The following is a 17665-nucleotide window of genomic DNA, read 5'->3' as shown; positions in this document are numbered from 1 at the left end:
ACCTGTTTCCAGGATCCGGAGCTCCAGGCCTCCAGGTGGTCTCTGTACAGGTAAAAATGAAAAAAAAAATTTTTAAGAGTTAGAGGTCAACTTATAAAACAAAATATGCTTCTTTTTAAATGTTATTCACATATTTGAAGAAAAAAAACATGCACTCTAACTCTTAAAAAACAAATTTTTTCATTAACCTGTACAGAGACCACCTGGAGGCCTGGAGCTCCGGAACCTGGAGGTCGATTGTCATTTTTTCTTTAAACATATAAATAGCATCTAAAAAAATGCTTATGTTGTTTAATAAACCTATAACTCCTTAAATTTAGAATTAAATTAAAAATGGTGTTTTATAAACTAACCTCTAACTACATAAATAAGAAATTTTTAATTTTTTCCTGTCCAGAGTCCACCTGGAGGCCTGCAGCATCAAACCTGGAGGTCGATTGTCATTTTTTCTTTAAACATATAAATAGCATCTAAAAAAATGCTTATGTTGTTTAATAAACCTCTAACTCCTTAAATTTAAAATTTTTATTTTATTCATGTCCAGAGTCCACCTGGAGGCCTGCAGCTCCTAAACCTGAAGGCCAATTTTATTTTTTTCTTTCAAATATATAAAGAACATCCAAATATAAGCTCATTTTGTTTAATAAATTTACCATTAACTGTTCAACTAGGGAAGTTTTATTTTTACCTGTCCAGAGTCTGCAGGACCAGAACTTAGAGGTCGATTTTAATTTTTTTCTTCAGTTATGTTTTTTATAAGTTGACCTCTAATTCCTCAAAGAAGAAATTTTAATTTTTTACCCGTCCAGAGTGGACATGGAGGCCTACAGGACCAGAACTTGGAGGCCGATTTTAATTTTTTCTTCAGATATGTTAATAGCATTCAAAAAGATGCATATTCTGTTTTATTAGTTGGCCTCTAACTCTTCAAATAAAAAATATCTATAACCTGTCCAGAGTGGACCTGGAGGCCTGCAAGACCAGAACTTGGAGGACTATTTTAATTTTTTCTTCATTTATGTTAATAACATCCAAAAAGATGCATATTTTGTTTTATAAGTTGATCTCTAACTTACTCTTCAAACAGAAATCTAAATTTTTTTTACCTTTCCAGATAGCCTGCAGCACCTGAACCTGAGACCTATCCAAAAAATGATTAAATATATGTGAAATACTAACCAAAAAAAAACTTTTATCCTAAATAACCTATAATCTCACATTGATACCTTGCCTAATAACCACAGAGTAAGCCCCTTATATGTGAAATTGCTTTGATAACAGCTATGCTTTGAGTTATTATTGCATTGATGATGTATATTGTATAAACTATGTATTACTAAATAATTCTAAGTCCGATACTATATCATACTATATGAGTTTAAAAAAATATACTATATATACTATATGGATTAAAAAAATATACTATAAAAATACTATATTTTTTTGGTTTCGGAGTGGTCGCCCTGTATATAATACGATGCAATAATAGTTATTTCTCGCATCGTATTATAAACGGCTTTCCGCTTTCAGCACCTCGGGGCTAAAAAAACTAGTTTTAATCTTATGATTGTACATTTTTATATTTATAGAAAGCTGGATATAATACGATGCTAGACATAGTTTTTTCGTATGGATGAGAACCGGTTCCTATCCACCGGATTCGAATGAATACGAGATAAATGTATTCGAGTATGGATTAATGTTTCAAAACTGCTACTAATAATACTAGCTGTAAGTGGTGCTCCCCCCAAAATATTAAAATTCCCTAGACCATTTAAGAAGCATTACTTCAAAAGAGAACCACTCGGTCCAGCGGTTAGTGAAATCTTATTAAGCTATTGTAACATTGTGCATATTATGAAAATTTAAATGTGGTCACCTGTGAAATGTTGTTATTGTAGTCAGGCTGTGCAGAGTTATTAACAGAGTTATACAAAATTATGAGTGATTTCCCTCAAAGTGCATTTCGAGCTCAGAACCCCCCCCCCCCCCGGGCCCTTACCCATCCGCCTTATTTAAAAATAAATTTTATATGAGGGAGGGAGGGAGTACTTCTTTTATGTCCAACCTAACAAACAAACAAAAAACTGTCTCCTCCCCCTCCCCCCAAAAAATAAAATATTATTTCTACCTATTTATTAAAAATTATGGGAGGGGGGGGGGGGGGGGGTTGGATTATGCCCAATAAGGCACTTTGACGGAAACCGCCAAATCATTTTATTATCTAAATATTAAATTGCCTAGGTACATTAGGGAGAAATATTTCATCTGCAGAAAAACAATTTTTCTGAAAAAGTTGAAAGCAAAGTTGTTTTTCCGCAGGCGAATTATTCTGAGGTAAAATTGATTATGTGGTTATTCAAGATTTAACTGGAAATATTTGTAGGAAAAGTTTTCATAACAAAAGAACTTTATAAAAACACATTTCATAGCATTTTTCAGAACACTTTTTTTATAGTTGTAATAATGAATTTAGGTTAAACAGAAAAAATAAACATAAAATTATTCTTTATTTAATGAAAATGGACCGTGATAGTTATTTGTGATAAAACACCAAGAATAGGGCAGTGTAAGATTGATCTAGATCCTAATTCCTTTCCCCTCTTAGATACAAAAGTGTTAAACTTATAAAATTTCTATTTATTTAAAAATCTTTATAATCAAAATAAGTTAAAACTTGTTATCGAAAATATTTTTATTCATCCAAAATCGTAATCAGTTAGAAAAACGAGGGGGAATTTTATCTAAAGAAAAACTATTTTATCTCGCGTTTTCATTTGTTAAAAACAACAGCTTAAAATTGGACAATTACATTAATACCTATTTCCTTTTTTTATTCACTTCATTTAATATAAAACTTATTTTCATTAATTTAAAAAAACTGTCTAATTTTCTAATATTTATTTTAAAATAATTCAAACATGGTTGATTCAATGATTACTTTACAATTTTGATTTTAAATAGAGAATGTTATAATAATTTTTAAAATCAAATGTTGCTATAACTTTCTTGAAATATTGAACATAATTTAGGGACGTATTCAACAAATTATTATTTCTTTACAAATATAAATTTTTGTCATAATTTTACATTTCAATAATTTTAATAAATGTTGACAAAGCTAATTTTTGTTTATTTTTAACAAGTAATACAAGGACATTGACGTCCAAAACAGTAGTGAAGCAACCTGTTCGACATAAGAATTTATTATCGAATTGAAACAGGATCAGAGCAGATGCTAATTGATCACAAGTAAAGCAAATTATGCCAATTGCTTATTAAGCAAAGAAGAGCAGGCCCATATTCAGTCAAGTAAAGCAAAGCGTGCCCCCTAACGCAAATACATGATTTAATATATTTATTAGGGTTGGGCCGGATAGTTTTTTGGCCGGATACCGGATATCCGGCTGATTTCAAATGCCGGTATCTGGCCAACGCCGGATATCCGGCAAATATCCGGTTATCCGGCCAAACCACCGGATATCCGGCCGGGTAACCGGCCAAATTACTACATATTAAAGCATCAAAAAAGGATATAGTCCCTTTCGTAGCAACGCACCTTAAGGGGCGATTCGTTGTATTTTTAAAATTGCTTTTAATAGGTTATTTTAGCTTAGGTTAGGTTATATTTGGTTAGGTGATTGCCCCGCAGGGCTAGGCAATTGGCCCCGCAAGGTTAGAGTCCCCTGCGAGGGGCTAGAAATAGGAGGAAAGCTACTGTGAAAATACGAATAATCGCTCCTTAAAGGGCGTTGCCACGAAAGGGACTATACCCGCAAAAAAAATTCTTCATAAACTGGTGTTTTATATTATACTAGCGGCTGCGTCCCTAGTATCTAGGGATATTAGAAAGGACATGAAAGTGCAGAAAAAAAACTTAAAACCTTACAACGACTTTTTTATAAAAATTAAACTGACTAAAACCACCCTGGGACCTAAAAAGGAGAACCATATCGGTTCATCAGTTAGCGAGATCCTTCGCTACAGACAAAAAAAAGCTTACTACTTTATATAATAGGATAAAATTAAGTAACTATTAAATCTCCATAGCAAATAAATCTAATTAACCATTACTACCCTCAATATGTAATATCAACCCCTAACGGTTGGAGGATGGGCGGGGAGGGGGCGTTAAATGCCTGCCCCCCCCCCCCCCTACACTCTGTTTTTTTTCTATCCCATTTTCTGTGTATAAAAGGTAGAGGGCTACAACTGAGTGACTTTCGAAATATGGGTATGAAACATAACTAAGAGTTGAAAATTTTTAATACCTCCTTCCTGGCGGGCACAGGATGCCAGCAAATCTGGTAAGGTCATTCAGGTAAAAAGTAAAAATATTTTTTTACTTAAACAAAGCATTTCATGTTATCTAATACTAAAATATCCTATAGTCATACATCCTCATATGTAATATAGATGTTCAAGTCGATTTCAGGTTCCAGGTATAATCCTGCAAGTTCTGAACCTCCAGGTCTCCAGAAATCTTTAAACGGTTTCTGTGACCGCAACTTTTTACTTGAAGATTTCAAATTTTAAACTTAAGCTTTTTTATATATCTTCATGACTTATTACAATTTCATAAAATCCGTTGCCGTTTACCTGCTAACCGTCGGTTTGCGGCTGGCAGCTGCCAAGTACTGCTGCCACCGCCAAAATTTATGTTTTGAGATTTCTAATATAGAATTTACATAAAGATAAACATATTCAGAAAAAATTTTCTTCTAGCTTCAATAATAAGAAAATTACAGCCATTTAAGATTAAAAAAAAACATAGATTTTTGTTGTAAAATATAAAAGATTATATTGCCGGATATCCGGCCGGATAGTTTCAATATCCGGTATCTGGCCGGATATCCGGCCCAACCCTAATATTTATTACTTTGAATGATTTATTAACCAAAAGACACAATTCTAATTACTAGCAGCTACCCTAAAATTTTGACAGGTAAAGCAGAGCTTGCCCAAACTGTCAACCTATTTGTAAGCACTGCTTAACCTGATCCGTTAAACCTGTAATATATATTGAAAGTTTCCCATTCGGAGGAAAAAGTATTGTGGTGTTTGTGTTCAGTCGAAAGGTTGCACATAAAAGTGGAAGAGTAATAAGTAAGTTCCTGATGGTTTAAAAGTGATTAAAAACCGACAATTATAACATGTAAAGTAGCTTTACTCCCAATACAAATAAAAACTAATTACAAACAATTTTTAGTTATCAAAATATGTTTTACTGTTTGATGTGGCCAAACTTTTTTCTTCATTATTTTTGTTCCTCAGTCTGTCTCTCAAGATGGTTGGTAGCTAATTTAGCTTGGTCATCAGTGCCATCTTTCTTGGCAACGTTGGCGGTCATCTTTGAGTTTGGAGGCTCGGCACTGGCAATTTTGCAGTTGATCTAAATTAGAGATGATTTTCCAGGATATAACAGAATGAAACTGGTTAAAAGCCGTAAGTAAAAAAATTATATTTATTTAAAGTTCAAGAATAAAATTTTTTCTTCGAATTATAAAGAAGATTCGCAAACAAATCAATTGTTAAACTTACCATGAGATTTCTGTAACCTAGAAGAAAATCTATGTGTGAATAGCGTTGCAAAAAGTGATAAAATGTACAAATTAAAGTAAAGTTAATTTCCTACCCTAGACAATAAATATAAAAATTATAATTGAAAAACTGGACCTAGAATTGATATCTTTATTCCTCTAAGCTAGAGTTGTGTTGTGTTTTGTCAATCTAAAAATTTGCAAATGCACACATAAATTCCTGAATTAGCTGGCAAAGTGAGGTCTGCTTGACTGGCTCTAAACAAAGTTTTATGTCATTATAAAGGCAAAGTTTTTCTACATTCTGTCCATAAAGGATGTCACAAATTATTTTTTATGTATGTTGTAATTAGGAATGGCAATCCGTCAAATTTTAGGATCGATTCGGATTCTTACAAGAATCCGTCCAAAAAATGCGGATTATTATTTTTGGCGGATTCCGAATTCTAGCAATATTTTTAAAGTTTTTTTCAATTAAAAATTAATGTTCGTGGTGTAATAATATAATTCACCTCCGAGAAAAGAACCAAATTTTAAAAGGTATTATATATAATGATGATAATCTTTGCCTTCAAAAAGGCGGAGTTGAAAAAAAAACCCAAGACGCTAATTTTAGCCTACCAATTAAGAATCCGAATCCGCTATTAAAAAACGGATACCGGATTAGGATTCGGATTCCAAAATTGGCTAAAAATTGGGCGGATCTCGGATACGGATTGCCAACCCTAGTTGTAATCTTAAATTATATATATCAATTTCAACCTTTGCATTGTGGATTCCTGTTAGAATTAGACATAATGATATTTTAGCTTTTAAATTGATTTTATATGATGATATCTGGGATAATGAAAAATAATTTTACAAGTTTTGAAAACACGTCTAATAATGTTAATTTTATGGAGAAACATTTGCTTCGGTAAAATCAACTGTCCAATAATTTCGAAGTTCGAATTGTGGGATTAAATCATATGTTTCAAAATCTTCGTCTGCTAGATATATTCAATAATAGTTGAACGGATTTTTGTAAATGATTGATCATCTAGGGAAATAAAACCCGAGGTATTAGCGTAATTGGTAACTTGTCGGGGAGGTGTCTGGTCCACACCACGTCAAATTAGAAACATTAAAAATTATACCTACACTAGGCGTCTGACATCAATAGTAAGAGTAGGGGGGAATGCCTTTACCCATAACAGGTGTAACTCATTAACATACAGACAGTTAGGACTTCCAGACAAAGGTCGTGCAATCAAAGGGTTGCTTGTCTATCGGGCGAATGGATGCTTTACTCCGCAATTATAAGACGCCGAGTATGTTTCAAGGAGCGTGGAGAGGTCTCGAACCCAACGCGGCACCAAGCCCCCTAGAGGTCATCATCATCTAGGTAATAAAAATATATTTACTTTTCAAACAGATCTCTGATATTGTTACAATCCAAAGTCAGTATTGCACAGTCTGCCTTAGTCTCACAAATTCCAGCAAGTATCTAAAATTAAATATAAAACAAGGATCAAAACATTCATAAATGCTAAACTTTAAAATAAGACGACAGGACAAACGAACATTAACAATTGTAGAGTGTAAAAACAAAATTGAACCTAAGTGAATTTGTTGCAAAACTCCTTAAAAACAGGATACTGTCGATTGGCATACATTAGGACTTTATAATAGAGATACTTTGCTTATGATATAATATTGTACTATGTTGTCCGAGGAATTATTATTCCAAAACTCAGATGAATAGGATAATTAAATCATACAAAAATATTTGAAATCAGCATGCTTTAACTGGACGTACTGATTTTTGGTAACCTCTGTAGAGTTGCTACACTTTTCTAAATCGTATCTATCTGTTAAGTAATACTGGATACTCATTGGTAGAGGGAATCTTCTCGCACAGAAAAATAGCCTTCGATCTTGAATAGCATCCGAGGAAATCTCATTTACCTTTGCGTTATGGACGGACAGACAAAGTGAATTATTAAAGACGATAGACGCCGAAGTATGTTTTTTTATATCACTTTGACTTTACCAACGCGTTTGTCTGTACTTCGGTAGTTAAACTCCGCTTGATGTGCTGCTTGTAAAATCCGTACGCCAACGGAGCCACTTCATCTAAATTTTAAAAGTAAAAAAAAATACACAAAATATTATTTAATAGCAAATTTGTGTCAAATATTTGATAATTTAAAGCCTTAATTTGCTGAAATTTCTCAAATAAGCTGAGGCCAATTGTCTATTTAACTGAATATTAGGAAGCTTTTACGAAAATTAAAGAATTCATATATACGTCATATAAACATCAAAATTCATCCTTCTAAACCTTTAACCGATGTTCTAACTCATTATTTATCAATTTGTTAATAGCTCAAACCTTTCATTTTTAAAAGTGAAGCTTTTCTATAATTAGGGTCGGTCCGTCCGTCCGTCCGTACGTCCGTCCGTCCGAGATAGATAGCTTTTATTCGTTAATTTAGGCATGTTAGAATTGTCCTATCGATTTCAAACTTTGCATGATGATTCCTGTAGTAGTTGGGTACGATTTAGAAAGCGTAGCAACTCTATAATCATTACCAGAATGTCCGTACGTCCATTTTTAACATGTTGATTTTTCTACTTTTTCAACAACAAATTTTCAAGTGTTTTAATTATCCGTTTGATCTGATTTTTTGTATATTGATTCCTGGGACAACAAAGAACAATAGTATAAGCGAAGCAACTCTATAATCAAATCCAAAAATGTAAGTATGTCCATAAACATTATCCTGTTTTTAAGCAGTTTTTCAACAAATTTACCTACAATTTTGATTCGACATTTATACCTACATTTATGTTCCGATTTTTCAGTTCAGATACTATACAAGTGTAATGTCCGTTTGTCCTACCGTTTCAGTGCTTCGCTTTTATGGATGTTGTCATCCTTGTTTTAAGATAACATCTGTCTGTCTATTTATACTATGTAGCAAAGGATCTTGCTAGCCGCTTAACCGATATGGTTCACCTTTACAATGAAGCTTCTTTGAGGTACAAGGAGGGTTTATAACTTCTTAAAGAATACATCCAGGTGTAATTGCCCATAGAAACAACCCCTCCTTCCCTTCGTAAAAAAAACTTCAGAATAATCGGATATAGTCCCTTTCGTAACATCGCACCTTATGAGGCGATTCTTCGTATTTTTCACAGTAGCTTTTCTCCTATTTCTAGCCACTGCGGGGCCAATTACCTAACCCTGTGGGGCAATCACCTAACCCAATATAACCTAAAATAACCTATAAAAAGCCATTTTAAAAATATGACGAATCGCCCCTTATGGGGCGATGTTACGAAAGAGACTATTCCCGAATAATTTTATTTTTTTAAAAAAAATGGGGGAAAGGGAGCAGTCCAAAAAAGATAGGCGCAAACCTACTAATGATAAGGAAAAATAAAAATAAACCTGGGTTTGCCCTGAGCAAAGCCAATATTGATTGCAGCGCCATCTTGGAATTAAGTCCACAAGCTGTTACTATGCTTTCCAATCCTTAAACATGACATACAGAGATAGAACAATGGATGAGAAATAAAATAACTGGGGAGAAAAATAGATTTTACTTTTCCTCTCCAACAACTCTAAGCTATCAGAGGAAAAACTAGTTTAGAAATTTGATGGGCAGAGAAAAATTCATATTTTACTGTCACATATAGAATAACGCCGTCATTTTATTCCCAAAAATTTGTTTTGCACATTTTGAAAATAAAAAAATCCCTTTATAATCATTACTAGCGGCTTCGCCCCTAGCCCATAGGGGCTTTGCTCTAAGAGGTTTTTGGGGGGTTGGGGGTGTCCCACCCCCCAAGAAAATATAGGTATAAACCTTTCCGGGACCTATGAGAAGCTACCCTGTAAAGGAGAACCCGATCGGTTCAGCAGTTAGCGAGATCCTTCGCTACAAACAAACAGACAGACAGACATCATTCTACTTTGTATTATAGATTAATGATAACGCCACCTTGAAATTAAGTTTACAAGCGATTACTACACTTTCAAGACCGAATTCCTTGATATAAAATAACATTTTACTGTATTTTTTTATTCATGATATGCTATTGATAACTTACAATGCTGCATTACTTATGTACATAATTGTCCTTGTTATATGGATATCTTAGAATATTGACTAACCTTCTTGTTTGAGACAAGATTTAAATTTCATCATTAGAGGGGTAACTTCGTCAGCCTATTAAAATCATATATCAAAAGCAAATGAATGTTTTTATCCTTGTTTTTAAAAGCGAAGCTTTTCTATAATTAGGGTCGGTCCGCCCGTCCGTATGTCTGTAACGGATAGCTTTTTTCTTTAATTTAGGCATGTTAGAATTGTCCTATCGATTTCAAACTTTGCATGGTGATTCCTGTAGTAGTTAGGTATGATTTAGAAAGCGTAGCAACTCTATAATCGTTACCAGAATGTCCTTATGTCCCTTTTAAACATATTGATTTTTAACTTTTTTGACAACAAATTTTTGTGTGATAAGATCATCCGATTGTTTTGATTTTTGGAATACTGATTCTTACGACAACAAAGTACAATGTTGTAAGCAAAGCATTACTATAATCAAGTCCTAAAAACGTAAGTATGTCCTTGAACATTATCCTGTATTTCTGCAGTTTTTCAACAAATTTAATTAAAATTTTGATTTGACATTTATACATTTATGTTCCGATTTTTCAGTTCTGACACACTACAAGTATAAATATTCGTTTTTCCTACCGTTTCAGAGCTTCGCTTTTATGGATGTTGGTCATCCTTGTTTTTATACTAATTTTATGGTTTAAATAGCATGTGGTTATTGTGTCAGTCATGACTTAGCTTAGTGATGCGACACAGTCGAAAAAAACAGGGCTTGGCAGCCGCGTATTATATCTTTAAAATTCAGCATGATGTCTAAACTTGTTCCGAAACAGACAATCTTTCAGAATTTTTGTTTTTGCACACACGCTGGTTTAAATTTGAGGCTGAGGCGCGGCTGCCGAGCCCTGACAAAAACTATTGAAATTGCATATGAACAGGAGATTATAACCAATAAATATGACATGGCGCCTTCAATTGAAAAATAGGCCATTGGACTGTAATTTACATAAATATCTTAAACACATTATCTCATTCGTTGGTTTAAAACTTTTGAGACAAAGCTAGCATTTTCCAATCTTTTCCATTAATAATTTGAATCTAAAAACAATTTTGTATCATATGTTGTTCTTTGGAGTGTTCATCAATTTAATGTCCATTGTCTTATCCATTAAGATCTCTGGTACGGTCCCCAATTAAAAAAGTATTACCGTGAGTGTTAGTTTATCTTGTGGTACAAAGAGTATAAATGGATTGTTGATGCATCTCACTGTTTTTATAACTTCACTTATATTCTAGATAAAAAAATTAATTTTGACAAATCACACGGACTAATGAACATTGACAAATATAGAGTAACTGTGCACTTTAAATGCATAAGAAATTTAATTTTATTTCGAAATCTTAACAGAAATTTAAAATAAAGATCGTTAAATGACCAAAATAGAGGATATTTGATATTGAAATACTTTTAAAAATGATTATATACATAGATGCTTCGCTTATTGCATTACTGACTACAATTAATCATCCTATGAAAGTATGAAACATTATTTGAAAAATCTAACTAAAATCGATATTAAAAAAGACATACATACATTAATCTGGTAATGGTTATAGAGTTGCTTGCACGCATTATAATATGTTACTTACTGTTACAGGAATCATCATGAAGATCTTGATATAATTAGGACAGTCAGTATAAATAAATAAATAGACATTTACCGCATCATATTATAGACAGCTTTCCGCGGCAAGTAAAATGCAAAAAAGGTATATAATTATGATTTGTTTTATTATTCTTATAAAACTATAATACGATACGACATATGATTTTTCGGTATGGCTGAGAACCGGTTCTGATCCACCGAATATTAATCGGTTTTAAAGCCATACTTTTAATAATTTTACCTCTTTCTTGAAGCAAACCGGGTTTATCACAAGGCAAGACTGCCGGTAGGAGGTAAACTTAATAAGGAATAGATTAAATTAAAATATTTCTGCAACAAAACTTTTATGTAATAAATTACAGGGATCTGAAGGGATAAGACAACGGCCGATAAATTGATGTACACCCCCAATGACAATACACAAAAATTCCCCTTCTGTTGATTATAATTAGTGGTTGAAATTTTTGGACACTTAACTAAATGAACCAACCATTCAAAGTTCAATAAAAGTCCCCAAGGTTGTTAAGCTACCTAAAATAAGACTTTGGGGACTAGTGTAATAAAAACAGCCCAATGTCCCCTCCCCCAGTGAATAAATTATGACAAAATGAATAAATAAGCAGGAAAAAAATACACTTAATTATACTCCAAATATAAAAAGAAATCAATTAAAATCATTTTATTGAATGAATCTAACATGAAATGGGGTATTCCTGTCCAGTTTTTTGTTTAGGAATGAATATTTCTTACCCTCGTGAATAAATGATGACCTATCGGTCCATCATTTATTCCCTCGGGTAAGAAATATTCATTCCTAAACAAAAAACTGAATAAATGATGACCTATCGGTCCATCATTTATTCCCTCGGGTAAGAAATATTCATTCCTAAACAAAAAACTGGACAGGAATATCATTCTCATTTAAACAAAAACTCATTTTTATGCTAGTAAAATGTGGTTTAATTTTGGTTTTTAAATTTCATTTATTTCCCTGGTATAATTTTTCTTTCTTTTAGTAATTAATAAAATTTCTAAAATCTTCCAAAAAAAATTAAAAATCTTCTAAAATCATACCAGGGATATAAATGAGATACCAGGGAAATAAATGAGATACCAGGGAAATAAATGAATATTTACATCCACTATTTAAGGGGTTGTTTATATGGGAATGCATATTTCCAACATCTGGTATCAAAGTTCAAATTTTTGCTAATGTATTGAATTTTTAAAAATGTAGCTAGATAGAATAAAAACCAAGAAAATTCCATAAAAAAACAGAGTTACTTAAAATATGAAAAATGTGTTGAGACTTACAGACAGACAGAGTGAGAAAAGAAGTTTTATAGAACAAGTTTTGCATGTTTATAAAAAATCCTGAAGTAGCAGTCTATAGTGCCCTAGCAAAATTAGGATATATGTCACTGCTTTTGGCCTACCTATCCTATTGCAGTCAGGAAATACCCAATACCCCCTTTCTTTTCTAGGGGGCTTCTTTCTTTCTTCACTTTCTTTTTCCCTCTACTATGACGTCAATAGATAAGGTAGGCCAACAATTGTGACATCTATCCCCATTTTGCTAGGCCACTATAGATAGACAGCTATTTGCGTGTTTAAAATTACCTGGATGCTGTTTCTTGGAGTCGTTTTTGAAAATCTGTATCAAGCAAAGGTTATAGTTTTACTTTAATTATATGAAAACTCAATATCTATATCTGGTTTTGGGCAATTTATAGTGAAGGAGAGGTCAATGACACATAAAGTAGAAATTTATTTTTGTATGTAATAAATATGTAATTATAATTTATATATTTCATTATTTGTATTATGCTTGATTCTAATATTTACAAATCCAATATTCTATAATATAAAGTAATAACTTCTTTAGTCCATTAAAGTAATATTATAGAGCGATAAATAGTATGCGTAACAATCACCCCTTTTCAAAGGCCTTCTATCAACTTTGGGTTGGGTCTTTCGTGTAAGCTAAATCTTTCGAAAATGTAAATACAACCAGGTGCTGGCAAAAGAACAAAAGGCAAATTGTAAACTAATGTTAACACAAGGACGCCCAAGCTTTTTACTCTGTATTGGGGTAAAATTAGGGGTTCTATACGTTCAAGGGGAGTAAAAACGTATTTTAAAAAAAACTTGAGGGGTATAAAATAAGAGATTCAAAGTCTAAAGGGGTAAACACCCGTTCATGGTGAAAGCACCACATAATTTAATCTTTAATATATATAAAGTTAAAAGGTAATGTTACTTAAATTTATGTATTTCTTAATATAATTATGTTTAAATATTAAATATTAATGATTACAAAGGGCGTGTCTATATAATATAAATTAAATATTAATGAAAGGCTAAAATTTTGTCAAAAGAGGAACATGCATTTAATTACTATTTTAAAAAGCCCACCAACTAAATTTTAATTTTAAAATTTAGTGAAGTAAGAAATTTTGGGGGGAAAATTTTCTTGAAGTAAAGTGCCTTTACTTATTTTGACTGTCCAAGTTTGCACAAGCTAGATGGTTTTAATTTTCTAGATAAACCTGGTAAAAAAGAATATTGAAATAGAACACTAAAATTGAATTAATTGCCCATTGCTATATCCCTTATGCCTGTCTTTTTCATCAAACAGGGATAACAACATCTGTAAGTAGCGAATTATAAAAATATTAACAAACATCATTAACAGGAATTTCGATTTGCTATACAGATCTTTAAATAAGGACATTTTGGTGTTTGGGTGAGGCTTGATCATGGGCATTGGGCATACCATCTCCTGTACTATTTTTATTCCTCATATCTCCCTTCATCTATTACTGGAAGGGGGAGGGGTAATAACTCAAAAAGCACACTTCGGGGAAAATGAACAAACAGAAAAAAATTAACTCCTCCCCCCATCAACAATATAAAAATACATTTATAAAATGGTGGAGAAAGTGGTCTTCAATATTTCATATAGTCCCAAAAGAGAGCTATAATATCCAAAACCACTTTTTGTGACGTTGAGGGTGGTCCTTTTATGAAACTCACGTTGAATCTTGCTTTACAAAGGAGTAAAATTCTCTGGTCTGTATATAATAATTACAGTTTTCTATCTTGAAAAGGAGCCGTGAAAATCACGTTTCCCCCAAAACATTTCAGACGGACATACGGACGGACATTTCAAATTATAGAGTAGCTTTGCTATTTGCAACAAAATATGCAATATAATGTAATTAATTTCTTTTTTTTAGGGGGGGAGGGGGCCACATAATTGGGCAATTTGAACCTTCAGGGATGGGCAGTGGCTGGGATGGGGAGCGTTTTTTAACACTAGAGGGGAGATTGCCCCCTACAGTTCGAACTCCCATGGAAGCTATTTCTTATGTATCAGATGGGGAAGGTGAGGGGGTGGGGTCTCTATGCACCCCTCTTTGCAAAGCTTCAAGCAAAATATAACAAGTAAAACCTACTTAGAGTTTCGGAAAAGTGTGTATTATATTATAACAATTACTTTAATTAAAAGTTAAATAGAAAAATTTACAATAAGTATTTAGTCAACGCTCAACAATGTTAGCAAAATGGTTGAGGATAATTTTTCAGATTGTGGCTGCTGTTATTTTTGTTTTTCAAGCACAGGATAGTTTTTACTATTTTCATCATCCTAGACCCTCAAAAAAAAAATTTTTGTTTGGGGGTTGGGCGGGTAGGTGAAAAAAGAGATGTCATTGTTCAATATGAATTTTGTTGTCTGCTTGTGTATTATTAAATATTTTCATTGGGTTTAGACTGCTATTAGCAGAAGAGATTCAGCAGCATTATTTGCGCTAGTCCCCAAAGTCTTTAAAATTAGCCAAAATAAGAAAAGTTGTATTAGTTTCAGTACCCAAAGTAAAAGAACAAAGAAATTAAATTTTAGGTCAATTGTTTTATCCCTATATCCCTGTTATTTGCAGCATCTTAGGAGTAATTATTTTTAAAAAATATTTAAGGTTTGCATCAAATGAAACCTAGGTGTAACCTAAAGCTAGATATGCCGCAAAAAGTTTTTCACATTTAGATAAAAATAATAAGCAATACATTTGTACCGAAATATTAGACTTTACCCCTTTTAAGAGCTGGTTTGTTATAAGTTAGCAAAAAATATATTTATAAAATATTACGCATTTTACCATGGTATGTTCAAATGTTGTATGTTTTAATATGGAAAGAAAACAAAGTCATTCCTAATTAGGACAGAAGTCACTGGAAATTGATTTAAGGAAGGCTACTTATGTCCTTAATCTAACAAAATCTAACTTAAGGAAGGTGACTTATGTCCTTTGTCTGACAAATTCTTACATTAGGAAGGCTGCTTATGTCCTTCATCTTGCAAAACATAGCAAATTCTTGCAAAACATAGTAAATTATTGGAAAACTTAGCTTTTCTGTCTTTCACATAGCAAATTCTTACAAAACATAGCAAATTATTGCAAAACATAGCAAATTCTTACAAAACATAGCAAATTCTTGCAAAACATAGCAAATTCTTACAAAACATAGCAAATTCTTGCAAAACATAGCAAATTCTTACAAAACATAGCAAATTCTTGGAAAACTTAGCTTTTCTGTCCTTCACATAGCAAATTCTTGCAAAACATAGCAAATTCTTGCAAAACATAGCAAATTCTTACAAAACATAGCAAATTCTTGCAAAACATAGCAAATTCTTGCAAAACATAGCAAATTCTTGGAAAACATAGCTTTTCTGTCCTTCACATAGCTAATTCTTGCAAAACATAGCAAATTCTTACAAAACATAGCAAATTCTTACAAAACATAGCAAATTCTTGCAAAAAATAGCAAATTCTTACATAACATAGCAAATACTTGCAAAATATAGCAAATTCTTGCAATAGGAGTCCCAAACTCAAAAACAAAGTTTCAGCGCGAACCGACCACCGGTTTTCAAGATATGGTGACCTGGTGTCCTTGGTAACGACGGTAAGATTTGGGAAATGGTTCGAATCCTTAGTAAATTTGGTCCAAAAATATTTTGACACTTAGTCAAATTTTTGAAGAAAAAATACCCAGGTGACACCAAGCATACCTACTGAGAGGACACCAGGTCGATAATATTTTAAGTGTCAAAAAATTTTCCAAATCTTACCGTTGGTACCAAGGACACCAGGTCACCATATCTCAAGAACCGGTGGTCGGATCGTGCTGAAACTTTGTTTTTGAGTTTGGGACTCCTATTGCAAGAATTTGCTATACTTTGCAAGTATTTGCTATGTTATGTAAGAATTTGCTATGTTTTGCAAGAATTTGCTATGTTTTGTAAGAATTTGCTATGTTTTGTAAGAATTTGCTATGTTTTGCAAGAATTAGCTATGTGAAGGACAGAAAAGCTATGTTTTGCAAGAATTTCCTATGTTTTGCAAGAATTTGCTATGTTTTGCAAGAATTTGCTATGTTTTGTAAGAATTTGCTATGTTTTGCAAGAATTTGCTATGTGAAGGACAGAAAAGCTAAGTTTTCCAAGAATTTGCTATGTTTTGTAAGAATTTGCTATGTTTTGCAAGAATTTGCTATGTTTTGTAAGAATTTGCTATGTTTTGCAAGAATTTGCTATGTTTTGTAAGAATTTGCTATGTTTTGCAAGAATTTGCTATGTTTTGTAAGAATTTGCTATGTTTTGCAAGAATTTGCTATGTTTTGCAAGAATTAGCTATGTGAAGGACAGAAAAGCTAAGTTTTCCAAGAATTTGCTATGTTTTGCAAGAATTTGCTATGTTTTGCAAGAATTTGCTATGTTTTGTAAGAATTTGCTAGGTTTTGCAAGAATTTGCTATGTTTTGCAAGAATTTGCTATGCTTTGCAAGAATTTGCTATGTTTTGTAAGAATTTGCTATGTTTTGTAAGAATTTGCTATGTTTTGCAAGAATTTGCTATGTTTTGCAAGAATTAGCTATGTGAAGGACAGAAAAGCTAAGTTTTCCAAGAATTTGCTATGTTTTGCAAGAATTTGCTATGTTTTGCAAGAATTTGCTATGTTTTGTAAGAATTTGCTAGGTTTTTGCAAGAATTTGCTAGGTTTTGCAAGAATTTGCTATGTTTTGTAAGAATTTGCTATGTTTTGCAAGAATTAGCTATGTGAAGGACAGAAAAGCTAAGTTTTCCAAGAATTTGCTATGTTTTGCAAGAATTTGCTATGTTTTGCAAGAATTTGCTATGTTTTGTAAGAATTTGCTAGGTTTTTGCAAGAATTTGCTAGGTTTTGCAAGAATTTGCTATGTTTTGTAAGAATTTGCTATGTTTTGCAAGAATTAGCTATGTGAAGGACAGAAAAGCTAAGTTTTCCAATATTTTGCTATGTGAT

The 17665-nt window shown here is 32.5% G+C and overlaps 1 protein-coding gene across 1 annotated transcript; it reads right to left on the bottom strand.

Moving 5' to 3' along the window:
- Window positions 1-4395: 4395 nt before the first annotated feature.
- LOC145322615 (uncharacterized) lies at window positions 4396-12970 on the bottom strand. Its single transcript, XM_080164763.1, has 10 exons — window positions 12940-12970; window positions 11561-11617; window positions 10861-10944; window positions 9703-9757; window positions 8977-9060; window positions 7573-7655; window positions 6944-7026; window positions 5763-5798; window positions 5542-5560; window positions 4396-5392 (listed from the first exon to the last, which is right to left on the bottom strand). Exons 4-10 carry the CDS (start codon window positions 9734-9736, stop codon window positions 5258-5260), a joined length of 474 nt encoding a protein of 157 aa, XP_080020889.1. The 5' UTR covers window positions 9737-9757; window positions 10861-10944; window positions 11561-11617; window positions 12940-12970; the 3' UTR covers window positions 4396-5257.
- Between the last annotated feature and the right edge of the window lie 4695 nt (window positions 12971-17665).

The sequence above is a fragment of the Acartia tonsa genome, chromosome 6 (genome assembly GCF_053477335.1).
Source record: "Acartia tonsa isolate MP-2025a chromosome 6, ASM5347733v1, whole genome shotgun sequence".
NCBI lineage: Eukaryota > Metazoa > Arthropoda > Copepoda > Calanoida > Acartiidae > Acartia > Acartia tonsa.
Note: the sequence above shows the minus strand (reverse complement) of the source record. Positions and strands in the feature narration are given on the sequence as shown.